Consider the following 15,601-nt stretch of genomic DNA (forward strand, 5'->3'; position numbering starts at 1 on the left):
CCAAATCATTATAAATTATTACGCCTAGTTTAGTATAAATTTTTTTATCGTCTTATTTATGTGTTCAAGATTCACTTTATTAGCTATGTTATTTCAATCCCATTATTAATCATTTAATTGTATCTGACGTGAAAGTGAAACCACCTGAAGATTAGCGTTTTGCATCAAAATTAAGTGGATAGTGGAAGTCCAGTAACATCTTCCACCAATATATAGAACCAACATATCTAGTATAGTAAAATAGAATTTCTTCAAACTTATGCTTTTCCTTTTGTATGCATCTCGTTCCCTCTCTCTATCCTATTATATACCCATAAATTAAAGCGTTTTCAAATGGAGCATTTACATTGAACAAATTATTCCATATAAAATACACAAGCTAACCAATTTTCCTACCACAAATTTTTCTTTTTTCTTTTATTTTGATATTGATTGATCAGCTTCCACCCACAAATTTGGATAGATGTAGACAGCATTACCTCTCTTTCTTAAGCAAAACCCATAGTATTTATATAGAGGAACACTAATTAAGCAGTTGAGGACACCAACCTTAAATACTTGCATAGATTATATTATATTTATCATCCTTCATATATATTTTGCTCTCCAAACTATCTCTTTTGGGCTCCAAAGAAATGGGTGATATGTTGCGTTTGGCAGTAGGAGTAATGGGTAAACCACACTTTCATTTAACTCCACTTTTCTTTTCGATATCTTGGAATAATTTGGATATATAGTAATTACTCATAACTAGTATTACATGATATATAAACGTGCATGGTTTTATTTGTCCCAGGGAATGCCGCCTCCATGTTGCTCTATGCTGCACCAATGTAATTATTTATTAAACCTCTAATTATATTTTAGATCATATACATAATATCGTTTATTATGTATTTAGTCACATTTGTTTTCCTTGTGTTTGGCAGACTTACTTTCTCTAGAGTTATAAAGAAGAAGAATACTGAAGGATTTTCATGCGTACCTTACGTACTGGCGTTGTTCAACTGTTGTCTCTACACTTGGTATGGGTTACCAGTAGTAAGTTATCGATGGGAAAATTTCCCAGTGGTTACTATTAATGGAATAGGGATTCTTTTGGAGATCTCATTCATTCTCATATATTTCTGGTTTTCTTCTGCTAAAGGAAAGGCAAGTTATAATATCTCATCTCAAGTTTCTGTATATTGGCACGTCTTTTTTAAATAAAAAAATTATTATATAGCATAGTGCATTATTAATTAATTAGGTTTTTTCTTAAAAGCAGAAGGAGGTAGCTAAAATGGTGGTGCCTATCATTCTAATATGCGTGGCAACAGGGATTATATCGTCGTTTGTGTTTCATGATCATCGCCGTCGCAAGGTTTTTGTAGGAAGCATTGGATTGGTAGCGTCAGTGGCTATGTATGCTTCCCCTTTAGTTGTTGTGGTAAGTCATTTTTTCACTGACTTGTAATTTCTCGGCATTGACGGTGGATAATTATTATACACTATCAAGTTAACTTATAACAACAAATAACATTTTCATAACAAATCTAATAAGGTGACCTTAAGAATAGCTCGTAATAACATGTTATAGCCAATTAAATTAAGCTAATATTTCTTTACATTGTCAGTATATATATAATTTAACTTCGTTTTCCATTTACTTTTTTTTTTGGTTATAAGAGAGCAATTTATATGATCACATGCACCGAAAATAATTTACGGCAGTGAAGGGAACTTAAGTCATGTACTGTCTAGTTATTAATATCCCTCTTAGAGATATTAAACTATTAGTATTATCTTAGCAATATCAACCAAAATGTTAAAGCACTTATTAGCTTACATAATAGAAATAATTAGTTATACTATATCTAATATCTTATATTTTCATTGTTACAACGGAAACTTTAGTACAACGGGATCCTACTTAATGATGACATTACTCCTTTGGTAACTACACTCGATTCATAAAAAAAAGTATTTTAAACAATATCCATGTCAATTATCTTAAATAATGTCAAACCACACTCGACTAGCTAGACCCCTCTTTATTTATTTTTTTAACTTTAATTTTTGTCTAATTTACTTATATTGATAGATTATTACAATTTACTCATGTACGTGTACTTAATTATGGGTTGATGGTGGATGCAGAGACAAGTGATAAAGACAAAGAGCGTGGAGTTTATGCCATTTTACTTGTCATTTTTCTCTTTTCTTGCTAGCTGCCTTTGGATGGCCTATGGACTCTTGAGCCATGATCTCTTTCTTGCGGTTTGTATATTCTACCTTGAATCTTTTTCTTTTTATTTTTTCATAAATTCAAAGCTATATATAGATGAATATCAACTTCAACCTTCCCATTTCACTATTCTGAAAAAGTCCTCTTCTTTTTTACTCCTTCAGTCTCCAAATCTGGTAGGAACACCCCTGTGTATCCTGCAGCTTATACTGTATTGCAAGTATCGGAAGAATCCGATAAAGGAAAAACCACAAAAATGGCCAGATTTGGAATATAACGAGGAGAAAATCAAGCAAGAATTCCCGTTGGATGAGATAAAAGAATCGAAGCTAATTGTCACTGAGAATCTCAATACCAAGATTTGAAGCGCGAGCTTTTCGTAGTTTACTTAAGGTATACTATACATATTCTCTCATTGTGTGTTGCCATCTATTTTAAGTTATTATATATGACTTTGTTTCGTTCTTGTTATATATTGCTAAGTAATACTCCAGGAGTTTTTGTTACTATTTCATTTTTGGACAAGCAGGTAAAAACTTACTCGATCAAGGAGTTGCTCACCAACGAGGACCAAGAAATATTTGCATTGATTTGTCTGTTGTGTAACTCTTAATTCTCTTGAGGAATAGGACGAATTTATTTTGTTCCTCAAGCTTCTCTTTTCTTTCATTGTTCGTTTTTCATCTTTTTCACTTTTGCTATGAGCTATATAGTTGACCAAGCAATCATGTATTTTACTCTGCTTTATAAAACATAGATTATTCTACAAGATATTATACAAATTATGACCCCTTAAAAGAAATCTGTTTCAAGCCCCTTTCAAACAGGCAGTTGTCAGGCGTTGCAACAGGAACCATAAAGTTAAGTACAAAATCTTAAATTATTTCTTGACTCATCAGTCACGATTAAGGAAAGGACTAATTAATATTTGAAAGATAATCAAATACTACATCCACGATATCCACTACTACTTTTTTTGGTTGGAAAGAAAGAAGGAAAAGAAAAGGGTAATAGTAATTTTCGTTGATATGGGAATCGACTGGGAATGACTAGGACAGAAAGGAAAGAAGAGGTTTCATTAGAGGACAGTTGAGCGGAATTTCAAAAACCATAGAGTTCTTGGTTATGACCTTATTCTTTTTTTTCCCTCTCCCTAAGGCCTAAACTTCATCCATACTTCAAACTTCCAATTCCTCTCCTTTCCTTGTAGTCCCTAATTGTTTTTGGGCGAATGACACAAATAGTGATTCGCTGGCGAATGACACAAATAGTGATTCGCTACGCTTGCCTGCGCCTCAAGTGCTAGATTGCAGATCTTAAGACAGAAGTAATTTGCTCCATGATCGAGAACGAGACTTCCAACAGCCTTGGAAAGTGCTGGAGATCATGAAAAGCATTTCCACTCAAGGAGTTTACCTTAGTTACTGGGGGGTTTCGGGGAGGTCGTTCAAATCACGTCGAATGCGGGAGCTTTCGGAAAAGGGTAGCCTTGTGTGTAAGCACAGCAATGAACCGCGGTATCAAAAAATTAATAGTAGCAAGAAAGTATCCTATTTGTGTCATTTGCCCAAAAACAATTAGGGACTAAAAGGAAAGGAGAGGAATTTTAAAGCACGTTGAGCAAGATTTTTCTTAAGCGGCAGAATTTAAAAACATGATGGGCAGGATCTTCCTTAACTGTTATGCTGAATTCTGGTGATCATCAGAATTACTTAGTGCTTCAAAGTTCTGGCGCTTAAGGAAAATTCTGTCCAATATGTTTTTAAATACTGACACGTGGCTATTCTCCCAAAATTAACAGGGTCCAAATATAAACAATGGTTTAAAAGAAGTCCATCCAGTGTCTTTTCCCAAGTGTTTTTCATAATCGTCCACAGTTTAACACTTGGTGGATAATGGACTAGTCACTCTACGTTTCTCCACTTAAATACCAGACTCAGTCCCTAAATTTTGTCTCTCGAATTGGTCATTTTCTCTAGATTAATTCAAAAGACCAGCAGATTTATTGGAAACCACAGGTAAAATATGAGTTCCCCAAAAATGCATCAGAATTACCACACAAAAAAAAGTAACAGAAAAACATCAGATTATGCCAGGAAAGTGAATGCAGCTGCAAAAACTAATAGTCGCACTGTTTCTTAGAAAACCCTTGTAAAATATGAAATTTATTCCAAAACAGCATCAGAATTACCAAAAGAGATCAGAAAAGCATCAGAATTTTGCTGGGAAAGTGGACACAGCTCCAGAAGCTAATATTCCTACTATTTCTAAGGAATATGAAATGTATACCACTTTGTAATCAATAATGTCAGAGGATAATGAAAGAATATATACTGAGTACCCGTCAAAATGTTGAAGACTTATGAACAAGAACGACAGTATCTCACAACAAATCAACACCTACCGAACCTGTGCCTTTGAGACATTATGATTTTCGACATGCATTAATCTGGGCAGATGAAGGCCTCATATACAGAGATTAGCCGTATGAATCTTGGACTAATTTTGATCTCAGGCACCCTCCTAGGATGAAGGATCATTCATGTGCCAAAGCCAACCAACACCCATTTGTCTGTCATGAAATTCAATATTGCTATATAGAAAGTGAGGCAAGATTTAGACAATTTTTTTAAAAAAAAACTGGGGGAAAACAGAGTAAAAGCATAGAGAAGTCAAAATGATGAAGCAGCAAGAACACAAATTGAAGAAGTTTACATGATGCTATGGATTCATCGATGCTAATTGCATTTTTTGGACAAAAAACTAATAACATCAATCAAATACCACGGGTGTTCTGCAATATCAATATAATCAGGAAGATTAACTAAGATAGTAACTAGCTTTCCCCATATAATCTTGAAGAAGTGCAATCAAAATTAATTTCAGAATTCACATTTGCTGTTAGATTTTCCAAAGTCGAGTAAATTATATCACAAAAATGATGTGTTCTATCATCTACATAAAAAAATTGAACCTTGTTGTTTAGTTCAATCCAACTATATCCAGGATCCTTCTTATACTGCAGATTTCTCATTGCTTTCCTCGCTCTCATCTTCTCCAACCACCTGCCAAATCCTGCATACATATTGGACATGATAACACAGCCGGACGTAGACTTGGGATCCAATGAGAACAGTTTCTCAGCCACCCTCTCGCCAATTTCCACGTCCATCCAGAACCAACAAGCATTAAGCAGTGCAACAAAGATAATGCTATCTGGTTCAATATGCATTCCGTTAACAAGCTTCTCAGCTTCATGTAGATGGCCTGATCTACCAAGAAGATCTACCAAGCACGTGTAGTGTTCCAGGGTGGGTGTTATACCATATTGTTCTTGCATAACGTGGAAAAGTCTTGTGCCCTCCCCCACCAAACCTACACGAGTACAAGCCAATAAGACACCCACAAAAGTTGCTGCATTTGGATCAATTCCTTCGTCTAACATTTGGTGAAAACGTTTAAGCGCCTCAGAGCCAAGCCCATGATGTGCATACCCATTAATCAGAGCTGTCCATGCTGCGACATTAGGAAAAGCAATGCTGTGAAACGATGCTTGAGCATCACCAAGGCTCCCACATTTGGAATACATGTCAACAAGAGCTGTTCCAACATAGTTTTTGGATCCGAATGGAGTTTTAATCAAATCTGCGTGAATCAATTTACCTTGCTGAAGTGATCCAAGGCAGGAGCAAGCGTGAAACAGGACAGCAAATGTTGACCTAGTTTGGCTAATTGCTAACCTTCTCATGGTCGTATACAACTTTAACGCACTCTCATGTTGATCATTTTGGGTATATCCTGAAATCATAGAATTCCAAGTAACAGAATTTTCCTGTACTTTGACTTCTTCAAAAAGCTCTGCAGCTTTGCCGATTCCACCATTCCTTGAGTACACAGTAATCATGGTATTGAAGGAAATTAAAGTTCTTTCCGGCATCTCCAAAAACAACTGTTTTGACTCCTCCACTAGGCCAGACATGGCATATCCTTTGATCATCAAACTGTATGAAGCAGGATCCCCCTTGATCAATCCATTAAACAGTGATCTAGCTTCCCCAATCCTGCCTGCCTTGATTAGCCCTCCAATCAGCAAGTTTGAATCATTTAAGGAAGGATTAACTAGTGCACTATAAACCAACATAGCATCATCAAGAACCTCACAGTTACAATAAAAATCAACCAATGCACCAGAAACTGAATTATCCCACTCAAACCCAAGCTTCACTACCAACCCATGAAGTGCTCTACCCTCATATAAAGATCCCAATCTACCGGAAGCCCTCAAAACACAGTCCAACGTGAATTCATTCGGGACCACGTTATCATCCTCTCTCATTGACCTAAACAACTCTAAAGCCTTGTGACATCCACCTTCGACCTTTGAGTATCCAGAAATCAAAGTGGTCCAAGCAACAACATCACGGGTCGGCATTTTCCTAAATATCTCCAAAGCATCAGTTAGCAGGTTACATTGAACATATCCCGCAAGCATCAAGCTCCATAACAACTCATTCACCTGATGCAACACATCAAATAACATCCTCGCATCTTCAATTTCACAACAAGTGGAGTAAAGATACAACAAAGCACTACCCACAAAACGAAAACTTTGATATCCAGATTTCAAGACTAGCCCATGGACTTGCTTACCACGACTGAGCGACTGTGATCGAGCACAAACACTTAGCACTGAGGAAAACGTAGACTCATTTAGCTCCATATAGCTGCCGTGCATCAAAGAAACTAAGTTTAACGCTTCGGTGAACTTACCCCATTTGGAATAACCAGCAATCGTGGTATTCCATGAGACAACGGTTCTGTCAGGCATTTCGTCGAACAGCTTTCGAGCTTGTTCAATTGAACCCTCTTTTATTAGCCCTGTTATGGCTTTGTTAGTGGAGACAACGACGTCGGACTTCGACGGACGAGCATTATTTCTGTAGTAGCATATGTTCGAAAAAAATCTCAGACTCCATTTCCAGCGGTGATGCTTCCAGGGACCCGTAAATAATGGCCTTATAATCATTTCTTTATTTTTACTATCCCGTCAAAGCAAACGGATCAGGCGACTGTAAAAATAAATTTCAAGATGGTCGCAATCTACGAGTTCTGGTCCGACTGATACAGTTTCTCCTCCGTAAAAACTCATGCAGACACATGACTTTGGTCTTTTTGGGGAGTCAATAAATAAGGTTAATGCTCAACTTATAACTAACATAGTTGTAGTAGTTCAATCATCAATTTATTTTTTCTAACCATAAAATAACACAAGTTTATTTTGACAAATAGCCATTTTAACTGTTGATTAAAAACCAGCCATTATTTTAAAATTAATCAGAATTAAATCACTCTTTAATAAGTAAATAATATTTGAACAATAATATCCCTCCACGTATCGTTGGCGCACAACGATTTTTTTATAAAAGCGTCTCCTCTTCTTCTTTTCTCCTTCTCAAACTCCAAGATATAAGAGTTTCATGTGTCTAGCTAGGACGGCAGTGTTTTGAAGTTTAAACTTCTATAAGTGAACTTTAGGATACTTCAATTTGCAATTCAAAATTTCAAGAAAATGTCATGTCATCATAATGATATTATGCATATTTTACGATATTTTATTATCGGCTTACCCGTATTTCATTATAAACTTGAGGCATAATAGTGAACTTCAAGATACTGTCCTATAGACATAATGATATTAGGCATATTTTATGATATTTTAATATCAAATTGCTGTTATTTATACGTCTTTTATTGTATTTTTGAGTGTTAATATGGCCTACTAAGCATGTTTACCCGAAAAACGGATAGAGTTAAATTTATACGGAATTCTAAGGATATGTGATATAACTTGATACAAATCGTAAAGGTGAATAGAAATATCGAATACTGACTGTAAAGAGTAAAAAATAAGCAAAGTTGAAAAGAGGATGATTTAAGGATTGAGCAAGATGAGTCAATCTATGAAGCTCAAAAAGGATAATTCTTCAGTATGAGAGTATATAATATCTGAATTACAGTGTAAGCAAAACTTGATGCTTTACAGAGATAATAACCAATCCCTTTATAGTGGAGGGATCATACTTTAGATACAATTAAAAATACATAGTGGGAGACCCATGATAAATCAGTTTTTCTATAATTCCTGCCAAGATTCTCTTTCCTAGTGTAGTTGTAACGGCTCTTGTCTATGAGCTCGATATTGTCTCGAGCTCGATATCAACTCGAGCTCTCGATCTTGACTCGAGTTCGATTCTGATTCGGAGCCGTGTATTGATTTGGGGATCCTCGTCTCTTTTGAGGCGGGTTAATAAAACTACAGCACCGGGCCACCAAAATTATGTTCTCAAGCATAGATGAGGACAAAGATCGAGGTTGGATGGGAATGTTTGTTCGAGTGAAGACGTCGGACCTAATACAGTCCAAGAAGATGTCATTTCGCGAAGAATGGAACATCAAGCGTAAGTGTGACTCTGTTGTCATTTCCCATTATTTTGCCATTTTGTTTCCTTTCTTACTGATATCCCCTTTTGTGGTGCAGCGGTTCCTTGGATGTACGGTGCGGTTCCCGACCTTAAGGACTGGTTACGAGCCCTGGCTTCGACTTCTACTTATGCCGAGTGCTCATGGCGCGATTTGTCAAAGGGCCGATGGGAGCCCAACAATCATGGTAACCTCCTTTATCGCATCATCGATAGTTCAACTTGTTTTCTATACACTCAAATCAATTTTCTTGTGTGTAAATCTGGGCAAAGATGCGGTTTTGAGACCCCTGTCTGGCGAGGAGGAAACTTCGGCCCCGGTTTCTAAATAGGCAAAGGACAATAAGAGAAAAAGGGTCTCTACTTCCGAAAATCCAAAACCGAAGGCTCGTAAGTCGAGGAAGAATATTATCCTTTTAACCTTAGAATCAGTTCGTCGTCTAAGGGATGAAGATGAGGAAGAAGAAAAAGATGATGGGTCCGTACTGGTGGCCCGAGTGAAGAAAACCGTCGATGCCTCACGGGCATCTGGATCGATGGTGGTTTACAAGGCTCCGCCTCGAACTGAGGGTATATCGGAGAAAGATTCGGAAAAAGTCCTCGAGCCGTTGGAGATCGAGGATATCTCCCATCGAAGTCAACGGATGGTGGATATGTCTAAAGGGGCTGTCTCTGAATCTCTTTGAACCGAAGAGAACGCCCCAAGCGACTCACTTGGGGCAGTAGTAATCGAAGACTCGCCCACTTTCCTTATTTTTTCCGAAGGGGCAATTCGGGAAGCCCAAGCTTTGGGGGCCCTCGAGGTATATGGATCTCATGAGGGAGAGGAACCTTTTTGTGATTTGTTTACCGATGTCGAGGACATTGCCGGCACTAGTGATGCATCGGATCTTTTCCTCGGAGTGAAGCAGGCTTTGAATCGGGTAAGCCTTAACTTACTTCATTGGTATTGCCTTTATGCTTGTTTTTCTTTTCTAACTTCGTTTCTTATTTCTTTGTAGGCCGCAGCAGTTCATCGAGAAGCATGTTCTCGATCTCGAATCGAGCTGCGTCGATACAAAGCCGACCTTCAACGGGTTACGGAGGAGAGGAATGCCCTTAAACTCATCTTAGGGCAAAGGGGAGAGGAAATCAAAGACCTTCGAGCTGAGTTGGCCAAGGCTCGCCAAGAACAGACCGATCTGTCCGAGCAGGTAATGATATTATTAAAATCCTATGGGCTCGATACCGGAATGATGGCTAATTTTTCGGTCTCACGGCTGCAGCAAAAACTTGAGATGATCGGGAACTCTGTGAGGAGGTCGATGTGATAAAGGCGGAGTCCTTGAAGTGGAAAGAAAGTATGGACCGCTTTGCTGCAGAAAAAGAGGCTGCTCGAGCCCAATTATCATCGGCTGAAAACCAACTTCAAAGTATGAAGGAGAAAAGCTTGGTTCAGGCAAGAAGAATAGAGGAGCTCGAGGCTAGGTTGGCCTCCGAACTAGCCAAGGATGAATCTGACGCCGAAGAGGCAAAGGCCGATGCGGATGCATTCGTGGCCGTCTATCGGGCCGATGCTGAAGTTGCTCAACTTCAAGCAAGAGAGGCAGCCGAGACTACCAACACTCGAGCACATTAGGTTGCTGAACTTGCTAAGTGCCGATCTCTGAGGGAGACCCTCGAGGAGATTCATGATCGAGGTTTCGATCTCACTGAAGAGAAAAAAAGGGCTAAAGAGCTCGAAGTCGATGCTGAAGTCTTGGCTTCCAATGATGATGATGGCGATGACGAGAGAAAGAGTGGGTCCGAGAGCGGGGAGGAGCCCGATGGAGAAGAGACTGCCCCCATAGATAACCAAGAAACTTAGCCCTTAGTTTTCATTTTGGTTTTTTGTGTAGGGTCTTGTTCGGACATTATAAATATATATATATATATAAAGATCTTTTCTTTTCCTGACTTTCCTCTATTTTATTCTCTGCCTCGTGAAGATTTTGTTTCATTCATGCCTTATTGAAGATTTTTCATAAGGCTTTAGGCAATTTGATCATATTTGGACCTTGTAGCCTTTACAACTAAGTGAATGCTTGCTCGAACTTGAAATAAGGTAGACCGTAGCCTTCATTAATCGAGTGAATGATTCGACCTCGAAGTAATGTAGCCCATAGGGTTAATGGTCGAGTGAGTATTTTCTCAAACTCAAAACGAGAGTAGCTTGTAGGCTTAGTAGTCGAGTGAGTGTTTGCTCAAACTCGAAGTAAGAGTAGCCTGTAGGCTTAGTAGTCGAGTGAGTGATTTCTCGAACTCGAAGTAATGTAGCCCGTAGGCTTAATGGTTGAGTGAGTGATTTCTCGAACTCAAAATAAGAGTAGCTTGTAGGCTTAGTAGTCAAGTGAGTGTTTGCTCGAACTCGAAGTAAGAGTAGCCCGTAGGCTTAGTAGTCGAGTGAATGATTGCTCGAACTCGAAATAAGAGTAGCCCATAGGTTTAGTAGTCGAGTGAGTGTTTGCTTGAACTCGAAGTAAGAGTAGCCCGTAGGCTTAGTAGTCGAGTGAGTGATTGCTCAAACTCGAAGAAATGTAGCCCGTAGGCTTAATGGTTGAGTGAGTGATTTCTTGAACTCAAAATAAGAGTAGCATGTAGGCTTAGTAGTCGAGTGAGTGTTTGCTCGAACGCGAAGTAAGAGTAGCCCGTAGGCTTAGTAGTCAAGTGAGTGATTACTCGAACTCGAAATAAGTATAGCCCATAGGCTTAGTAGTCGAGTGAGTGTTTGTTCGAACTCGAAGTAAGAGTAGCCCGTAGGCTTAGTAGTCGAGTGAGTGCTTGCTCGAACTCGAAATAAGAGTAGCATGTAGGCTTAGTAGTCAAGTGAGTGCTTGCTCGAACTCAAAATAAGAGTAGCCCGTAGGCTTAGTAGTCGAGTGAGTGATTGCTCGAACTCGAAATAAGAGTAGCCTGTAGGCTTAGTAGTCGAGTGAGTGTTTGCTCAAACTCGAAGTAAGAGTAGCCCGTAGGCTTAGTAGTAGAGTGAGTGCTTGCTCGAACTTGAAATAAGAGTAGCCCGTAGGCTTAGTAGTCGAATGAGTGCTTGCTCGAACTCGAAATAAGAGTATTTCGTAGGCTTAGTAGTTGAGTGAGTGATTACTCGAACTCGAAATAGGAGTAGCTCGTAGTATTAGTAGTCAAGTGAGTGTTTGCTCGAACTCGAAGTAAGAGTAGCCCGTAGTCTTAGTAGTCAAGTAAGTGATTGCTCGAACTCGAAATAGGGTAGCCCTTGGGCTTCGTAGATAGCCCCCGAGTGAGAATGGTTGCTTGAACTTGAGTCGGTGTAGCCCTTTGGGCTTTATAGTCAAGTGAGTGTTGTTAGAACTCGTTGATTTTTCGGTTGGCAGTCCCCGATTCATGGGGTAATGGTCGGCCCTTAAGCTTGTTTGCATAATAGATCTCGAAATAGAGGAATTTTTCTAAGACATCGGTAAAGAAGAAATTTTTCTTTGTAAGTCATTATACATGTGTTCATGTTTTGTGTCAGGGCTCCTGCCAACTACATGGGCATGGCTCGTTTGACCATTTGGCCCTTACAATTTTTCCTGTCGAGACCCTGTTGCCATAAAATAACGTAGTAACTTCCTTTGCACCATACTTGATAATCATCATTGATATGTTCAATGACAATGGTATTCCCCCCAGTATTCGAGGTTGATTGTAAGGAGGCCTCGGATACTGTTGAATTGTTTATAGTTAGCACGATTAATGGTTGCCTCATTAAGAAACCTTGCTGAAAAATCCATTCGGGACAAAACCGGTCTAAGGGGAAAAGAGTGCAACGCGTGCTTTCAAACCTAAGGCTTCGTGTTGAATAATCCATCTTTATTCCTGATCGAATTCATTAATCCTCGTCTTTGGTCGAACGCCTGCAAGGGTTAGTTTCGAAATATATAATTGAACAGGGGGGAGGGGGTCGTACCTTAGCAGTAGTATCATTTTAGCCGTTTATCACACTGACTTGTAGGATTTCCATTATACGGCTGGTATCGGTCTTTGATCGACCTCTGTTCTCGGTTTACAACCCTTTTAATAATGGACCCAGAACCCAACTGGTTGTCTTTGACTCTTATTTTAGATTGATATCGATTATGCACATAGGCCCAAGTAATAGCTGGGTATTCGATCAGGTTATGCTTTAGCCGCTGTGAAGCCATCGAGCTTTGTTCGTTTAGACCTTGAGTGAAAGCTTGAACAGCCCAATCGTCTGTGATTGGTGGTAGATCCATTCGTTCCATTTGAAAATGAGATACAAATTCTCCTAGCATCTCGTTATTCTTTTGTCTTACCTTGAATAACTTCGACTTCCTGGTCTCGATCTTTATGGCCCCAGCATGTACTTTTATGAAAGAATCTGCAATCAAAGAAAAAGAATCGATAGAGTTAGACGGTAAATTATGGTACTATATCATTGCTCCATTTGTCAGGGTTTCACCAAATTTTTTCAATAATACAGATTCGATCTCATCGTCCTCTAGGTCGTTCCCTTTGATGGCGCATGTGTAAGAGGTTACATGTTCGTTGGGATCGGTCGTTCCATTATATTTAGGAATCTCGGGCATGCAAAATTTCTTTGGGATCGGTTTAGGAGCCGCGCTCGGGGGGAAAGGCTTTTGTATAAATGTTTTAGAATCTAAGCCCTTCAATATCGGTGGTGCCCCGGGGATATGATCAACCCTAGAGTTATATGTTTCTACCTTTTTTGTCGTTTGCCTCGATCCTTCTTTCTCCCGACTCTATTCGTTTGATCAATTCTTCAAACATCTTAGCAATTTCGGGACTAGTCCCCAACTCTTGCTCATTTGACCTTACTATAGCTGGTTCCGTTCTGTGGGTGACTTCTCGAGGTGGATCGGGCTCCGGCCTGCTCGGTACCTGAGTTTGACTCTGTAGTTAAGCTATCGCTACCTGTTGAGTTTGCAACATTTCGAAAATCATACGCAAGCTGATCCCGTTTTCCTCAACGTTATGGGTTTCTCGAGCTGCAGATCGAGTACCACCATGAAAGCTATTTTCAGGTTCAGAACGTTGGTTTGTCTCAATGGCCATATGTGAATTGACGTCTAATGGTACTTTGGATCGAGCCCCAACGACGTCGATAAGCGGCCTTTCGGTCCTGGGCGTCAATTTGTTATTCTCACCTTCAAATTCAGCTTCGTTGTCGATAGGTAAGGCCATTTAATTGAGAACTCGTCGTTGTTTATCCGAAATCAAAGATACTTCCAAAAACAAGCACAAAACGCTGTGTTTTTGCAGATTTGTATCAAATAATCACTATTATCCTTAGCCCCACGGTAGGCGCCAAACTGTTTACCCGAAAAACGGATAGAGTTAGAATTTATACGTATTTCTAAGGATATGTGATATAACTTGATACAAATCGTAAAGGTAAATAGAAATATCGAATATTGACTGTAAAGATAAAAAATAAGCAAAGTTGAAAAGAGGATGATTTAAGGATTGAGCAAGATGAGTCAATTTATGAAGCTCATAAAGGATAATTCTTCAGTATGAGAGTATATAATATCTGAGTTACAGTGTAAGCAAAACTTGATGCTTTACAGAGATAATAACCAACTCTTTTATAGTGAAGGGATCCTACTTTAGATACAATTAAAAATACATAGTGGGAGACCCATGATAAATCAGTTTTTCCATAATTCCTGCTAAAATTCTCTTTCCTAGTGCGGTTGTAACGGCTCTTGTCTATGAGCTCGATATTGTCTCAAGCTCGATATCGACTCGAGCTCTAGAGCTCGATTCTGATTCGGAGCCTTGTATTGATTTGGGGACAGTGTTGGTCGGTCTCTGCCTCGTAAGCTCGGTAATCTTCATCATAGTTCGATTCAGATTCGAGCTCGATAATGATATTGAGCTCGAAATTGATCGGTCCCTAGGGCTCGAAGCTTGATAACCTGACTTCGAACCCCAACCTGATCTTCGATCCAATGCATTACCATTTCGCCGAGTTCGTACGCAAGACTAACCAGTTTTTACCGTATACAAAGCCAAAACTAGGAAGTATTGAATTATTATATGATCATAAAAAGGATAGTCGTTAGATAATGAATAAGTGCGAATAAAAATTTATTTAAGTCATACACCTAAATATGTCCATACAACAACATCAATATTATTTGAACCTAATACTTTCGATACGAAATATTAGTTTATGTGTAAACATTCACTAAAATAGCAATAGATAGTTGATATGAACCCATAATTTTAATAATATGTAGTAATAGATTCTAAAAATTATAAAGTTGAACCCATCAAATTTAAATCTTGATTCGTCTCTACCTAAATATCTATATATAATAAAAGGAGAGGCAAAAGCACAATATTAAAATAAGTGGCATAACCACAAAAAGCCAAGTGTCATTGTTAAGACAACATAAACTACCTTTCTAACTAAAAAATAAACTACCTTTCTAACAAAACAAAGTTGGAATTTTAAAATTATTTTAAAATAAAAAACAAAATTGAAAAAATAAATTGCCAATTCAAATTGGGGAGTAGTTTCAAGTTGGAGTTTTAAAATTATTTTAAAATAAAAAAACCAAAATAAAGAAATAAAAAACTTTCAATTCAAATTTGGGAGTAGTTTCTTTCTAATATGATAGTCTATATCTATATCTATATCAATATCTATCTATATCTATATATAATAAAAGGAGAGGCAAAAGCACAATATTAAGACAAGTGGCATAACCATAAAAAGCCAAGTGGCATTGTTAAGACAAAATAAACTACCTTTCTAACAAAAAATAAACTACCTTTCTAACAAAACAAAGTTGGAGTTTTAAAATTATTTTAAAATAAAAAACGAGATTGAAAAAAAAAATCCAATTCAAATTGGGAAGTAGTTTCAAGC

General features: G+C 38.2%; 2 protein-coding genes across 2 annotated transcripts; one reads left to right on the forward strand and one right to left on the reverse strand.

The window, feature by feature from the left end:
- The first annotated feature begins 377 nt into the window (after window positions 1-377).
- LOC104096904 (bidirectional sugar transporter SWEET3b) lies at window positions 378-2,998 on the forward strand. Its single transcript, XM_009603356.4, has 7 exons — window positions 378-672; window positions 797-833; window positions 930-1,152; window positions 1,268-1,429; window positions 2,140-2,259; window positions 2,392-2,620; window positions 2,757-2,998. Exons 1-6 carry the CDS (start codon window positions 636-638, stop codon window positions 2,590-2,592), a joined length of 780 nt encoding a protein of 259 aa, XP_009601651.1. The 5' UTR covers window positions 378-635; the 3' UTR covers window positions 2,593-2,620; window positions 2,757-2,998.
- A 2,049-nt stretch (window positions 2,999-5,047) lies between these two features.
- Window positions 5,048-7,523, reverse strand: LOC104096905 (pentatricopeptide repeat-containing protein At2g13600-like). Its single transcript, XM_009603357.4, has one exon. It carries the CDS (start codon window positions 7,251-7,253, stop codon window positions 5,064-5,066), a length of 2,190 nt encoding a protein of 729 aa, XP_009601652.1. The 5' UTR covers window positions 7,254-7,523; the 3' UTR covers window positions 5,048-5,063.
- Between the last annotated feature and the right edge of the window lie 8,078 nt (window positions 7,524-15,601).

This window comes from Nicotiana tomentosiformis, chromosome 3 (assembly GCF_000390325.3).
Source record: "Nicotiana tomentosiformis chromosome 3, ASM39032v3, whole genome shotgun sequence".
In the NCBI taxonomy this organism is placed as follows: domain Eukaryota; kingdom Viridiplantae; phylum Streptophyta; class Magnoliopsida; order Solanales; family Solanaceae; genus Nicotiana; species Nicotiana tomentosiformis.

Bases quoted from the DNA above. Each gene is read 5' to 3' on its own strand.
- LOC104096905 (XM_009603357.4), bottom strand. From the start codon at position 7,253: ATGATTATAAGGCCATTATTTACGGGTCCCTGGAAGCATCACCGCTGG.
- LOC104096904 (XM_009603356.4), top strand. From the start codon at position 636: ATGGGTGATATGTTGCGTTTGGCAGTAGGAGTAATGG. The intron at 673-796 runs GTAAACCACACT...TATTTGTCCCAG, and splicing joins TTTGGCAGTAGGAGTAATGG to GGAATGCCGCCTCCATGTTG. The intron at 834-929 runs GTAATTATTTAT...TGTGTTTGGCAG, and splicing joins TTGCTCTATGCTGCACCAAT to ACTTACTTTCTCTAGAGTTA.